This window comes from Coregonus clupeaformis, chromosome 9, assembly GCF_020615455.1.
Source record: "Coregonus clupeaformis isolate EN_2021a chromosome 9, ASM2061545v1, whole genome shotgun sequence".
In the NCBI taxonomy this organism is placed as follows: Eukaryota; Metazoa; Chordata; class Actinopteri; order Salmoniformes; family Salmonidae; genus Coregonus; species Coregonus clupeaformis.
The window spans coordinates 27,987,675-28,003,512 of NC_059200.1; the positions used below are offsets into that span (position 1 = coordinate 27,987,675).

At 43.9% G+C, this 15,838-nt stretch overlaps 1 protein-coding gene across 2 annotated transcripts in view; it reads left to right on the forward strand.

The window, feature by feature from the left end:
• The window catches only part of nnt (nicotinamide nucleotide transhydrogenase), a 55,677-nt gene extending 42,980 nt beyond the window's left edge, over nucleotides 1-12,697 (forward strand). For both annotated transcript variants that reach the window (XM_041886294.2, XM_041886295.2), the window contains exons 18-21: nucleotides 5,606-5,687; nucleotides 8,304-8,422; nucleotides 8,532-8,647; nucleotides 11,299-12,697. In XM_041886294.2, coding sequence (XP_041742228.1) covers nucleotides 5,606-5,687; nucleotides 8,304-8,422; nucleotides 8,532-8,647; nucleotides 11,299-11,445 — 464 coding nt within the window. In that variant the 3' untranslated portion in view covers nucleotides 11,446-12,697. The remainder of the gene's footprint in view (nucleotides 1-5,605; nucleotides 5,688-8,303; nucleotides 8,423-8,531; nucleotides 8,648-11,298) is intronic.
• Nucleotides 12,698-15,838: the final 3,141 nt, after the last annotated feature.

Consider the following 15,838-nt stretch of genomic DNA (forward strand, 5'->3'; position numbering starts at 1 on the left):
ATCAGTCCTGTGTTTCAATGGCACGTTGTGTTTGCTAATCCAAGTTGATCATTTTAAAAGGCTAATTGATCATTAGAAAACCATTTTGCAATTATGTTAGCACAGCTGAAAACTGTTGTGCTGATTTAAAGAATCAATAAAACTGGCCTTCTTGAGACTAGTTGAGTATCTGGAGCATCAGCAATTGTGGGTTCGATTACAGGCTCAAAATAACTTTCTTCTGAAACTCGTCAGTCTATTCTTCTGAGAAATTAAGAAATTGCCAAGAAACTGAAGATCTCGTACAAAGCTGTGTACTACTCCCTTCACAGAACAGCGCAAACTGGCTCTAACCAGAATAGAAAGAGGAGTGGGAGGCCCTGGTGCACAACTGAGCAAGAGGACAAATACATTAGTGTTTAGTTTGAGAAACAGACGCCTCACAGGTCCTCAACTGGCAGCTTCATTAAATAGTACCCGCAAAACACCAGTCTCAACGTCAACAGTGAAGAGGCGACTCCGGGATGCTGACCTTCTAGGCAGAGTTGCAAAGAAAAAGCCATATCTCAGACTGCCCATCTTAATCTTTTCTTTTTATTGGCCAGTCTGAGATATGGCTTTGATTGGTGTGTGTGTGTGTGTGAAGAATCTAAAACTTTAACGTGTATGCAATACAAATTACATTATTGCAGGAGCACATCTAAGAATATGAATTGGGCTGTTTGTGAAAGTTTGAATCCTAAGCAACCTGTCTACACATTGTTTGAAGTACAATATATCAACAAAGCTACTGTAGTAGGTCAAAGCTGTGTGCTGGAAAACCTTGGTAGAGCATGGGTGAAGTAGGCATTGTGGTGCTCGTGAATTTCCTTTCTTTTTCGGCTTCAGACCAATGCCTACTTCTCACTTAATATGCAGAACTCACTCTGCCATTTTCTGGTTGCTAAAATTATAATAGTTAGCCTAATTTCAGTTTATGTAACAAAAAAATGTATAGTGTAGAGAATCATTGTACCATCTAAACCGCTGTGAAATATATTTTCAATATCCAAAAATATTGTATTTACAGCTGTTTGAAGCTGGTGTACAAAACCAAGATTTAAAGACGCAAAAACTAAACTTAAGAATGGGAAGCATAGAAATAGTGCACGTATTTATTTAATTGGGCAAGTCAGTTAAGAACAAATTCTTATTTACAATGATTGCCTACCCCGGCCAAACCCTCCCCTAACCCGGACGACGCTGGGCCAATTGTGCACAGCCTTATGGGACTCCTGATCACGGCCGGTTGTGATACAGCCCGGGATCGAACCCGGGTCTGTTGTGACGCCTCTAGCACTGCGATGCAGTGCCTTAGACTGCTGCGCCACTCAGGATCCCGCTGTGCCACTCAGAATAAAGAGAGAGGGAGAAAATATAAAAACGTGGCCGCTCCAGAGTAAACAAGCGTGTTGGGCCAAGCACAACAGAGATGGCTCCTTCATTTAAAACACACCACCCCTGGCCTTCCAGCCGTCCAGCAGGGCTCAACCCTAGGGTGTCCTGACCCAGACATTAGACGGTTAGACCCTATCTCTCTAACATGGATCTAAACCATGGGCCTCTGTAGACAGTGGGAGAGAGTTAGGATGTATCTATTGTGGAGGATGTTCTGAATCCTCAGAAAGTACACAGTGGTCTGACTACTGCAAACCCAGACTTTATTTTGTATCCAAACATTATTTTCAAGCATCTTCTCCTAATTTAACCAATTTACCTGGTGTTTATGTGCCAGCTAGTCCTGCCAGACTGAAAGGCGATCCTCAGTTTCTGAGGCCTGGTGTTATGGTGCACTGTTCCACTGTTGCTCACTGTGTTGTGGTCTGTCAGTGGGTCCCAGGTTCTCTATCTGACTCCAGTGCACTACACTACACCAGGCCGAGCTGGAACCGGAGCAGGCTTGTTTTCTTGTTCACATTTCCTATAATTGGACCAGTCGCAGTCACTGTTCTTGATTGACATCTGTGGAAACGTTTAAGGCTTTTTTTTTTTTATAAACACAGGTCTTGTCTGGACGGGCTTGTTTTCATTAGGAGAGCCTTGTGTTTTTAGTCTGCATTATTTATATATTTTTTAATTAAGGAGCGAGAGTGGACCGTAGACATGTTCAGTGCAACATGCTGTGTTTAAAGCTGAGTATTTGACGGCTGTTGTGACAGGCCCATCAAACATTGTAAACAGCAATTGAGGCTTTATATTGTCCATTTGCTCTGAATTATTGTTTCTCTTTTGGATGGTGCTAATTTCAGTGAGAGGTTTCTGAACTCTGCACGGGCCATATGACAGATGAGTGTTGATGGTCCGTATTGTGTTTGACAGGCCTAGGTTAGCTTTGGAATGGTGAAGACCAGTGAGTAAAGACTTACTTGGTAAGTTAGAAATGTCCTGTCGACCACACATACTGGAGCAATTCATGTGCTCTTACAGCTTATAATGTACACATTTTGGCAATATACAGTATCTTCAGAAAGTATTCACACCCCTTGACTTTTTCCACATTTTGTTGTGTTCCAGCCTGAATTTAAAATTGGCCTACACACAATACCTCAATGTCAAAGTGGACTAATTTTTATAGAAATGTTTACAAATTAAATAAAAAGGAAAATCTAAAGTGTCTTGAGACAATAAGTATTCAACACCTTTGTTATGGCAAGCCAAAATAAGTTCAGGAGTAAAAATGTGCTTAACAAGTCACATAATACATTTACATTTACATTTTAGTCATTTAGCAGACGCTCTTATCCAGAGCGACTTACATAAGCAATTAGGGTTAAGTGCCTTGCTCAAGGGCACATCGACAGATTTTTCACCTAGTCGGCTCGGGGATTAGAACCAGCGACCTTTCGGTTACTGGCACAACGCTCTTACCCACTAAGCTACCTGCATAGTGTTTAACATGATTTCTGAATGACTACCTGTCCCTACAAATACAATCATCTTTAAGGTCCCTCAGTTGAGCAGTGGATTTCAAACACAGATTCAACCATCAAGACCATGGAGGTTTTCCAATGCCTCGCAAAGACCGCCACCTATTGGTAGATGAGTAAAATATTAATTACACTTTGGATGGTGTATCAATACACCCAGTCACTACAAAGATACAAGTGTCCTTCCTAACTCAGTTGCCGGAGAGGAAGGAAACCGCTCAGCGGTTTTACCATGAGGCCAATGGTGACTTTAAAACAATTAGAGTTTAATAGCTGTGATAGGAGAAAACTGAGGCTGGATCAACAACATTGTAGTTATTCCACAATACTAACCTAAATGACAGCGTGAAGAGAATGAAGCCTGTACAGAATACAAATATGCCAAAACATGCATCCTGTTTCCAATAAGACACTAAAGTAAAACTACAAAAAATGTGGCAAAGAAATTAACTTTATGTCCAAAATACAAACTGTTATGTTTGGGGCAAAGCCAACACATCACTGCGTACCACTTTTCATATTTTCAAGCATGGTGGTGGGTGCATCATGTTATGGGTATGCTTGTCATCGGCAAGGACTAGGGAGTTTATTAGGATAAAAATAAATGGAATAGATCTAAGAACAGGCAGAATCCTAGAGGAAAACCTGGTTCAGTCTGCTTTCCAACAGACAATAACCTAAAACACAAGGAGTTGCTTACCAAGACAACATTGAATGTTCCTGAGTGGCCTAGTTACAGTTTTGACTGTAAATGAGATATGTTTTCACTTTGTCGTTATGGGGTATTGTGTGTAGATGGGTGAGATTTTTAAAAATTAAATCTGCAGGCTGTAACACAACAAAATGTGGAATAAGTCAAGGGGTAATAATACTTTCTGAAGGCACTGTACATGTATGAAAATCCAACTATCTTTGTTTTTCAAAATAAGTAATTATTTTCCATCAGTACTTTGATACCATCATCCTTAAATGGCTTCCAGTTGAAGTTCGCATCTGCTACAAGACCATGGTGCTTGCCTACGGAGCTGTGAGGGGAACGGCACCTCCGTACCTTCAGGCTCTGATCAGTCCCTACACCCAAACGAGGGCATTGCGTTCATCCACCTCTGGCCTGCTGGCCCCCCTACCTCTGCGGAAGCACAGTTCCCGCTCAGCCCAGTCAAAACTGTTCGCTGCTCTGGCACCTCAATGGTGGAACAAGCTCCTTCACGACGCCAGGACAGCGGAGTCACTCACCACCTTCCGGAGACACTTGAAACCCCACCTCTTTAAGGAATACCTGGGATAGGATAAAGTAATCCTTCCACCCCCCCTTACCCCCCCCCCAAAAAAAAAAATATAATAATAATATTGTAAAGTGGTTGACCCACTAGCTATCATAAGGTGAACGCACCAATTTGTAAGTCGCTCTGGATAAGAGCACCTACTAAATGACAAAAATGTAATGGACAATCTCAGTTGGAAAAGAAAAAAAAAACTCTGTCACTTGTTTTGGTTAACGGTTGGAGCTGGAGAAATGTAACCACTCTCAAATTCATAGACTGAGCCATGAGATCAAAATGATAGATTTAACCATGATTTGAAGATTTGTTTACAATTACATTGTTTACAAACAGTGGAGTAAAACCAGTTTATATTTTGGGTTCTGATGGAGTAATACAGCTGAATTAAGGTCATGTGGCATTTATAAATTATATTCTTGAAGAATCAATGGCCATATATCATCAGTTTAAAAGTCCAAAATGGTTGTAGCGATCACAGGTTGTCCCTTTAACAGTAACATAATTGATTGATTGCTGTTTGCACTCCTGACTCCTGCACATGCTCCCACTGAACTTCTTTAGATAAAGGGAATGAAATCATTTCACAACTGATTTTTATTTTCAGCCTTGATGTCCTTTCAATTTATTTCACAGCGTTTGTTTATTGTGTAATAAAATAAAAGGCTCAGTTATTTTACCTCCGGTCTTGTTGAAATGAGAGGAAAGAGCTCCCCTTGTATACAGGATTATTATCAAAACCATATTCTGCAATTTAAGCCCAACCATGCAAATAAACTAGGTTAGTAGACTTGTTTATGCCTGGGCCCTCAGACATCCTCTGTTCCTCTGGGTATCCACTGGTCCTCTAAAATTATACTCAACAGAAAAACTCCCTAATTCCCTATTGCTGGGATATGTTGGTTTGAATAACTTTCTTGTTGTCACTGTTCAGGTTTGATCAGTGTCACAGTGCCCAAATACCTGTTGTGTCAAAACCAAAAACAGAGTAATAACATTTATTTTCCGAAATGTTCAAACAATTTATATTCGGATTCTTTGATTATTTTGAAGCAAGTTCGATAGGGATTTATGCAAGTGTGTTTTAAGCATCAAAATATCAATGTCCGGGTCAGAATCTCTGGGATTGCCTGAGTATGTTTGCTATTTATACAAGCATTCTTTATCACAATTCAGAGGTGGAAGTCCATTTTTGATTTGTATTAACACGTGCCAGTCGAAGTCAAGGCAGACGGTGTTCTGAAGTTTTATTGTGTTCCTTCCATTTTTCTGACAGCAGTTGACAGGTTTTCAAAGCAAATGTGAAAATGTTCTTTTGAAAGCTGCTAGTTTTTACGGAAGACTGGGTTCCCTCACTCAGACTGTGTTCTTGTCCTTCAGGTTATGGTCTGTGTGCTGCCAAGGCCCAGTACCCCATCGCTGAACTGGTCAAGATGCTGCAGGAGCAGGGCAAGAAAGTCAGGTAAGGGTCCTAGTAAAAGGATAACCAAAGCTACGGCCCTAACCCATTCATTACCCTGGGAAACGGATAACCAAACCTATGGCCCTAACCCATTCATTACCCTGGTAAACAGATAACCAAACCTATGGCCCTAACCCATTCATTACCCTGGTAAACAGATAACCAAACCTATGGCCCTAACCCATTCATTACCCTGGTAAACGGATAACCAAACCTATGGCCCTAACCCATTCATTACCCTGGTAAACGGATAACCAAACCTATGGCCCTAACCCATTCATTACCCTGGTAAACAGATAACCAAAGCTACGGCCCTAACCCATTCATTACCCTGGGAAACGGATAACCAAACCTATGGCCCTAACCCATTCATTACCCTGGGAAACGGATAACCAAACCTATGGCCCTAACCCATTCATTACCCTGGGAAACGGATAACCAAACCTATGGCCCTAACCCATTCATTACCCTGGGAAACGGATAACCAAACCTATGGCCCTAACCCATTCATTACCCTGAGAAACGGATAACCAAACCTATGGCCCTAACCCATTCATTACCCTGGTAAACGGATAACCAAACCTATGGCCCTAACCCATTCATTACCCTGGTAAACGGATAACCAAACCTATGGCCCTAACCCATTCATTACCCTGGTAAACGGATAACCAAACCTATGGCCCTAACCCATTCATTACCCTGGGAAACGGATAACCAAACCTATGGCCCTAACCCATTCATTACCCTGGGAAACGGATAACCAAACCTATGGCCCTAACCCATTCATTACCCTGGGAAACGGATAACCAAACCTATGGCCCTAACCCATTCATTACCCTGGTAAACAGATAACCAAAGCTACGGCCCTAACCCATTCATTACCCTGGGAAACGGATAACCAAACCTATGGCCCTAACCCATTCATTACCCTGGGAAACGGATAACCAAACCTATGGCCCTAACCCCTTCATTACCCTGGGAAACGGATAACCAAACCTATGGCCCTAACCCATTCATTACCCTGGTAAACAAATAACCAAAGCTATGGCCCTAACCCCTTCATTACCCTGGTAAACAGATAACCAAACCTATGGCCCTAACCCATTCATTACCCTGGTAAACAGATAACCAAAGCTATGGCCCTAACCCCTTCGTTAGATATTTTGTGCGTATGTATTGATATGTGTGCCGTTTTTAAATGTATGTAGTTCTGTCCTTGAGCTGTTCTTGTCTATTAATGTTCTATATTATGTCATGTTTAATGTTCTGTGTGCACCCCAGGAAGAGTAGCTGCTTCTTTCCCAACAGCTAATGGGGATCCTAATAAAATACAAAATACCATTACCCCTGCCTTACCATGGCACCACTGGGGTGATGCAGAGTTAAAGCCAGGAGAGGAAAGGCCAGGGTTGAGGCTTACTGTAGAGAGGAGAGGAAGGTGAAAGGGAGGAGAGAGAAGGAGAGCAGCGCAAAAGGAGGAATGGGCACACCGGAGAGAGGAGAGGAGAGGAGGGAAGGGAATAGGCTTACAGGAAGCTTGTGTAATTTTCTTTCATTCGTTTGATCTGGGGTTCCAGCAGCTGCTGCTACTTAGAGCATTTGCAATTGATTAGAGGAGGAAGTGGGTGGCCAGAGAGTGGCCAGATTTTGTAGTCCCGTCCCCCCTCCCCTTCCCTCTCGGCTGGATAATTGGGTGGGGGTGTTGGGCTGCTATGAGGGCGGGGCATGGGGCTGCCACTGTTTGGAGCTCCAGAGATGGATATTGTTCCTAATGTATCAGTAATATAATGTCATTCACACAGTGTGACGTTGTTCTGATTAGCCTCTTGTGAAAGCCCCCTCCCTCCTCTCCCGGGGACTGATTGATAATGGCAGGAGATCAGAGGGTCTGGGTAGAGCAGGAGAGTGGGAACGAGACACCTCAGGCAGTATGAGTAGAGTGCAGCTGCTCTGATCTCTGCTTTTACTCTCTGGTCATAAACCTGCTGCTCCAGTGTCTATCCGTAGGGCCCTCTCATCCTCCATCCTCAACCAATTTCCCCTGCTTCTCAGGCCCTTTACAACCTCTGACATTAAAACAGGCCCTCAGACTCAAACCCAAACCGCCCATCCACTAACATCATGGCCCCTCCATCCTGTACTTCGGGATTTTGGCAATGAAGCCATTTATCTACTTCCCCAAAGTCAGATGAACTTGTGGATAAAATTTTTATGTTTCTGTGTGCAGTTTAAAGGAAGTTGCTAACTAGTGTTATCACAATTGCTAACTAGCGTTAGCACAGTGACTGGAAGCACGCTAGCTGTTACCATTAGATTTCCAGTCATTGCGCTAACAGTAGTTAGCAATGGCTCGCAAAACTACCTCTAACTTCCTTCATACTGGATGCAGAGACATAAAAATGGTATCCATGTGTTTATCTGACTCTGATAGATAAAGTAGATAAAGGGCTTCATTGCCAAAATCCCGAAGTATCCCTTTAACTTTGGTCAATAGCCAAACGATTATAATACTTTCAGCTACAAGGGTTTTCTAACCCTTCTTGTCCTTGCGATTGCCATAAGCCATAGAGGTGGAGGTGAATAAGATGATAAGATGGTGATCCTTCTCTCTTGCAGGTTTGGTATCCACCCTGTGGCTGGTCGTATGCCTGGGCAGCTCAACGTGCTATTGGCTGAGGCGGGCGTGCCCTATGACATCGTGCTGGAGATGGAGGAGATCAACGAGGACTTTGCTGGTATGTTTGCTTTCACTTTTATCCCATCACATGTGTTCATGTTTCAAATTACCACGTTTTCTCTGTGGTTTGCTGTGAACGAATGTGATTCTCTTTTCCTGTGTCTCAGAAACGGACCTGGTTCTGGTGATCGGTGCTAACGACACAGTGAACTCTGCAGCCCTGGAGGATCCCAACTCCATCATTGCTGGCATGCCTGTCCTGGAAGTGTGGAAGTCCAAACAGGTGAGAGGGAGGGGCTGCATGGTCTAGAAGGAAGATCCACCATATTTCCAACACTAGTCCATTGGTTTTACACTTCAAAGGGGTAGAGAATGGTACTGCAGCCCCCGTCATATGCTGACTGTTACAGAATGGCTTGAGTGGATTTAATCTGGCTCTCCCAATGGTGAAGGTTAGTTTTGAAAGTTAGTTTTGGAGGTTCGCTAACTTCTTCCTGGAGCGGCTAACATGGGTTTAGAAAGAGGCTATTCTTCTTTCTGTTCCTGTCTGTCCCAGACTTGGATGCACCCTTGGAGAGAGAGACAGGCCTCTTCACATACAAACACTTGCGAGTGCACACACACACGTATGCATCCTGTACTCTTTGTTACCGAGGCAACAGGCCCCTACCCAGGTGTAGCTCCAGCAGGCGCAGATCTCACATGGCTTCCATTACTGGTGACTCGCTCCCTCTGGAATGATGACATTTTTGGAGCATCTGAGTGGAACCTTTCCTAAATGTGGGATTCATATGCCTCACCACCCCACTTTAAAACCCCTAATTTCCAAAGGTTCTCTTGGGAAATCATAGAGTTTTAAGACTACCAGCACCCCACCCCTCTACTCCTCTGAGCTGGAGTGACATGTAAGTTTATATTCCCTGGACTCACTGCACTCCTGTTGAAAATTGTATTTTCATTGTTCTTCAGTGACTCAGACACTTGAATTAATAACCTTCCACTTGTGCCTCATATTTATGTGATGCTGTGTGGGGTTGGTCAGACTGTAGAGTTGATGGGTGTGCTGGGCTGGGAAGTGTGTAGTCAGACTGTAGAGTTGATGGGTGTGCTGGGCTGGGAAGTGTGTAGTCAGACTGTAGAGTTGATGGGTGTGCTGGGCTGGGAAGTGTGTAGTCAGACTGTAGAGTTGATGGGTGTGCTGGGCTGGGAAGTGTGTAGTCAGACTGTAGAGTTGATGGGTGTGCTGGGCTGGGAAGTGTGTAGTCAGACTGTAGAGTTGATGGGTGTGCTGGGCTGGGAAGTGTGTAGTCAGACTGTAGAGTTGATGGGTGTGCTGGGCTGGGAAGTGTGTAGTCAGACTGTAGAGTTGATGGGTGTGCTGGGCTGGGAAGTGTGTAGTCAGACTGTAGAGTTGATGGGTGTGCTGGGCTGGGAAGTGTGTAGTCAGACTGTAGAGTTGATGGGTGTGCTGGGCTGGGAAGTGTGTAGTCAGACTGTAGAGTTGATGGGTGTGCTGGGCTGGGCAGGGTGTAGTCAGACTGTAGAGTTGATGGGTGTGCTGGGCTGGGCAGTGTGTAGTCAGACTGTAGAGTTGATGGGTGTGCTGGGCTGGGCAGTGTGTAGTCAGACTGTAGAGTTGATGGGTGTGTTGAGCTGGCCAGTGTGTAGTCAGACTGTAGAGTTGATGGGTGTGTTGGGCTGGGCAGTGTGTAGTCAGGCTGTAGAGTTGATGGGTGTGTTGGGCTGGGAAGTGTGTAGTCTGACTGTAGAGTTGATGGGTGTGTTGGGCTGGGCAGTGTGTAGTCAGACTGTAGATATAAACAAACTGGGCGGGGCTCCTCCATGCCACAATAGCCAAGCTTGGCAGAGCAGACAGAGGGCATTCCTTTGGTACTGTACCCTCGCTGGCCTGGGAGTCAGGACTGGGAGGCCCTGCCTAGAGGCCGGTTAGGGTAGGCCTGCCTGGGTGTCCCAGGTCCTTACTGTAATCCTGGCCTGAACCACAACCACAGTGGGATCCATTTGCACTCCTCTCTCACAGGAGCGTTTTAGAGTGGGAGTGGGTGATTGTCAATCAGTACATGCTTACTTGTGTTTTTATACGAATGTGTGTTTAACTTAGAATGTGTGTGTAACTTAGAATTTGTGTGTAACTTAGAATGTGTGAGTGTTTGTTTTAGAGGAGTGTTTGTGGGTGGGACTGTGGCATGGGAACACTTCACTGTGTCTTGAGTCACCTGGTCACTACTGATCCTTCGCTGCCTCTGAGGGGATTCGGACATTCCTCCTGTTGATTTGTGGGTCTTGATATGCGGCGGTTCTGTTCCAAGTATTGTTCAGCGTGTCAGATAGCAGGGAGTAAAAGGCTAGTGGCTGAGAGTACCGCTCTGGTTTTACTTACTCAATTACAATGCTGCGTTCTGTACCTCCAGGCTCCAAAACACATGCTCACAATCACAGGATGCTCCAATCCATTTCCCAGGACATGCTCTCTCTCTCTCTCTGCCTAGACTGCAGCTTCAGATACTAATGATGCTTAATTTTGTAAATGGCCGCAACTTAAATACCCATTAGTTGTGGGACAAACACTCTTCTCCCCATTTTCCTTCAAATGGAACCCTTCCCCATCCATCTCCCACTTACAGAACATGCAGGTGCAACATTTGAACCCCTGTTGAGGTTTGTTCTTGGATCAGTGTTAAATGTCTGAAGTCTTTACCAAACTAGACAAGAAGAGGTGTTACAGCAGTAATGACATTTGGAGCTCTAGGTAATTTGCCATAGCATGATTTTGAGTTTCAGAAGAGAAAAAACAACTGGGTGATTGCATTGCTTTTGATTATTTGTAAACGTAGGATAGAACAACGTATCAGGTGTTTTTTTCTCAGTTGTGTAACTGTCTAAGCTCAAGCCTTGTGTGTCCCTGTCTCTTAGGTGGTTGTAATGAAGCGTTCTCTGGGAGTGGGCTATGCTGCCGTGGACAACCCAATCTTCTACAAGCCCAACACAGCCATGTTGCTTGGAGATGCCAAGAAGACCTGCGACGCGCTGCAGGCTAAAGTCCGCGAGGCCAGCCAGTGAGCCGTGGCCGGTCCAGTAGGACTCGGGCCCGTCAGACCGTGCAGAGGCCCAAGGCTCGCCCAACACACACGTCCAGAGGGAGAGAGGAATGGCCACAAACACGCTAATAGTTAGATGTATTAATGTTTTCGCTTTCCTCTCCTGGCAACAAGTTTTCTTCCTCCCTTTTTTTACATTTAGATTTACATTTTAGTCATTTAGCAGACGCTCTTATCCAGAGCGACTTACAGTTAGTGAGTGCATACATTTTCATACTAGAAAATAGATTCTCTGTCATGTGGAATTAATAGGGATTCATGTCATCACAGCTCTATCCATTACATTTCTATCTGTAGCGTTGTGAGTGTTGCCCCCTGTTCCATCATTCCCAGTCCTGCTTTGGGAGATACTCATCTTAAAACCCCAGACCAGCTACCTTCCTTTACCTCTCCCTGGCTGCATCTCAATACTTGACTGTGTCTTCCTCTCCTCGTCTCTTCTTCTTCGTCTGCACTGATCTGAAAACAAGACAGATGAAAGCAGTAGATGCCTATGAGGAACCTGCTTTCACCTGTCGCAGTTTTTAATTTATCATTGCAGATGTAGGAGAGGAGATGAAGTGAGGAAGCCAGTATAGACATTTTTCTGAACAGTTGTTTGCTATGATGATGAGTAGGCGTTTTCTTCTTTCTTAGCTAGATATTTGTGTAACCAAATTGTTTCACCATGAGCATTTTCTTCTCACCCTCTTTTTCAAAGCAAGGAAAAAAGCAAAAGTGTTAACCTTTTTTGGAGATTTTTCAATGTTCATTCATTTTCCAGTTTTATACTGTAGTTAGATTTTTTGTATTTGACCAGACCAAATCGTACCAGAAGTGTCAAATTGGTTTGCATTTAGCTCCTTGGCCTAGCAGCAACTGTTGTGATTTACAGTTTTTTCTGATTGGTTAAGCACATTTTTTGTAACTATTGGCTATTTTTGCAAAACTCTACACACAAATAAGAAAACCTTTCACCCAATTATCAAAACATTGTAGTTCTCTTGCAAAAGCGAACACAGCTAGATTAACTCTTCACACCTTCTTAAAAATGGTGTTTTCGTATCAAACAGTAAACACAAGCCATCATCTACTAAGCACACAATGTGCCTACTACACACTGATGGTATGAATACAAAACACATCTGGCTTTTGCTTTCTCTGTGTACAGATGTCAATTTGAGGTCATACTTTTGTCATAGTGTCATGTAAACATACAAGGATCCAAACTTCAAGTATTGGTGTTTATTCACACTCATCAAACCAAGACAAAGTCAGAACACAAAATAGTAATTTCACAAAAAAAAGAAAAACAATCAGCCTACATCATGTCGTCTTTCTGGGTCCGGCCACAAAATTTAGTCCACATCGCATGCGATATCCTCCAGTCCAAGGCACCGGGGAAAATATCTCCTTAAATGCCGTATCCAGGCCTGACATGATGCCTGGTCAATATCTCCACATGCCTCCTCCATTGCCTGTAAAAGGGCTACCTGTTGATGAGGATGACGGTCGTACACTTTCCAGCGCCAGGCAGAGAAGAACTCCTCGATGGGATTTAAGAATGGAGAGTATGGAGGGAGGTTGAGTGCCATGAAGAATGGGTGGTCTGTAAACCAGTTGCGGACCAAAGCAGCCCTATGGAAACTAACATTGTCCCATATGATGACATATCGGGTATGCTCTGGTCTCTGAACAGTGAGCATGTCATGTAAGGTGTCCAGGAATGCAATAATGTGTGCAGTGTTGTATGGGCCTAAGGTTGCATGATGGTGAACAACACCATTTTGGCTTATAGCTGCACAAATGGTTATGTTACCACCACGTTGTCCTGGGACATTGATGATGGCACGGTGTCCAATAATGTTCCTGCCACGTCTCCTGGTTTTACTGAGGTTAAAACCGGCCTCATCTACAAAAAGTACAGTGGGGAAAAAAAGTATTTAGTCAGCCACCAATTGTGCAAGTTCTCCCACTTAAAAAGATGAGAGAGGCCTGTAATTTTCATCATAGGTACACGTCAACTATGACAGACAAAATGAGAAAAAAATATCCAGAAAATCACATTGTAGGATTTTTAATGAATTTATTGGCATATGATGGTGGAAAATAAGTATTTGGTCAATAACAAAAGTTTCTCAATACTTTGTTATATACCCTTTGTTGGCAATGACACAGGTCAAACGTTTTCTGTAAGTCTTCACAAGGTTTTCACACACTGTTGCTGGTATTTTGGCCCATTCCTCCATGCAGATCTCCTCTAGAGCAGTGATGTTTTGGGGCTGTCGCTGGGCAACACAGACTTTCAACTCCCTCCAAAGATTTTCTATGGGGTTGAGATCTGGAGACTGGCTAGGCCACTCCAGGACCTTGAAATGCTTCTTACGAAGCCACTCCTTCGTTGCCCGGGCGGTGTGTTTGGGATCATTGTCATGCTGAAAGACCCAGCCACGTTTCATCTTCAATGCCCTTGCTGATGGAAGGAGGGTTTCACTCAAAATCTCACGATACATGGCCCCATTCATTCTTTCGTTTACACGGATCAGTCGTCCTGGTCCCTTTGCAGAAAAACAGCCCCAAAGCATGATGTTTCCAACCCTATGCTTCACAGTAGGTATGGTGTTCTTTGGATGCAACTCAGCATTCTTTGTCCTCCAAACATGACGAGTTGAGTTTTTACCAAAAAAGTTATATTTTGGTTTCATCTGACCATATGACATTCTCCCAATCCTCTTCTGGATTATCCAAATGCACTTCAGACGGGCCTGGACATGTACTGGCTTAAGCAGGGGGGACACGTCTCGCACTGCAGGATTTGAGTCCCTGGCGGCGTAGTGTGTTACTGATGGTTGGCTTTGTTACTTTGGTCCCAGCTCTCTGCAGGTCATTCACTAGGTCCCCCCGTGTGGTTCTGGGATTTTTGCTCACCGTTCTTGTGATCATTTTGACCCCACAGGGTGAGATCTTGCGTGGAGCCCCAGATCGAGGGAGATTATCAGTGGTCTTGTATGTCTTCCATTTCCTAATAATTGCTCCCACAGTTGATTTCTTCAAACCAAGCTGCTTACCTATTGCAGATTCAGTCTTCCCAGCCTGGTGCAGGTCTACAATTTTGTTTTTGGTGTCCTTTGACAGCTCTTTGGTCTTGGCCATTGTGAAGTTTGGAGTGTGACTGTTTGAGGTTGTGGACAGGTGTCTTTTATACTGATAACAAGTTCAAACAGGTGCCATTAATACAGGTAACGAGTGGAGGACAGAGGAGCCTCTTAAAGAAGAAGTTACAGGTCTGTGAGAGCCAGAAATCTTGCTTGTTTGTAGGTGACCAAATACTTATTTTCCACCATAATTTGCAAATAAATTCATTAAAAACCCTACAATGGGATTTTCTGGATTTTTTTTTCTCAATTTGTCTGTCATAGTTGACGTGTACCTATGATGAAAATTACAGGCCTCTCTCATCTTTTTAAGTGGGAGAACTTGCACAATTGGTGGCTGACTAAATACTTTTTTCCCCCACTGTAGCTCATGTCCCATGGCATCTGCTTCTAGTTCCATCACTCTCTGGACAAGACAAAACAAATGCAACACATCAGGCCCATGCACAGCACTACAGTATGCACTTCCAAATTCAGAACCAATGACACTATAGCTTACCTGCACATAGTCATATCGCAGTTGCTTTACACGTTCTGTGTTTCTCTCGAAAGGAACTCTGTAAATTTGCTTCATTCTTATTCTGTGGCGCGCAAGTACACGACTTAGTGCAGAAATACTTACACTGTGTATATTTTGAAAGATGGTGTCATTATCAATTATGCGCTGCTGTATTTCGCGTAGTCTTATTGCATTATTGGCAATCACCATGTTCACTATATGGGTCTCTTGCTCTGGAGTGAACATTCTTCCTCTGCCCCCAACATCTGGACGTCTAGCAATTCTGTAAAGTAACAATTTCAGTATTTTTGCATGTATGGTACTGTTGTGTTTCTCATTAGAGTATGGCAGTGCTACAAAGTAGTTACCGATTCTCATTTCGAAATGTCCTAATGATGCTTGCCACAGTGTAGCGGCTCAAATTAGGCTGAACCCGTTGGCCAGCTTCCCTCAGGGTCATCCCATGGTTGATGACATGGTCCACTATTGTAGCTCTGATGTCATCAGTTATTCTATTTCTTACTCTTCTTACCCTTCCTCTTTCCCCTCCTCGTCCTCTTCTTGCTCCTCCTTGTCCTCTTCCTCTAACTTTCTCTAACCCTCTCGCTTCTTCAACTCCACGTCCTCTTCCTCCAACTTCTTCAACTCCACGTCCTCTCCCTCGGCCTCCTCGGCCTCCTCTGATTCTCCCTCTTCTCCCTCTTACTGCTCCTTCCATTGTA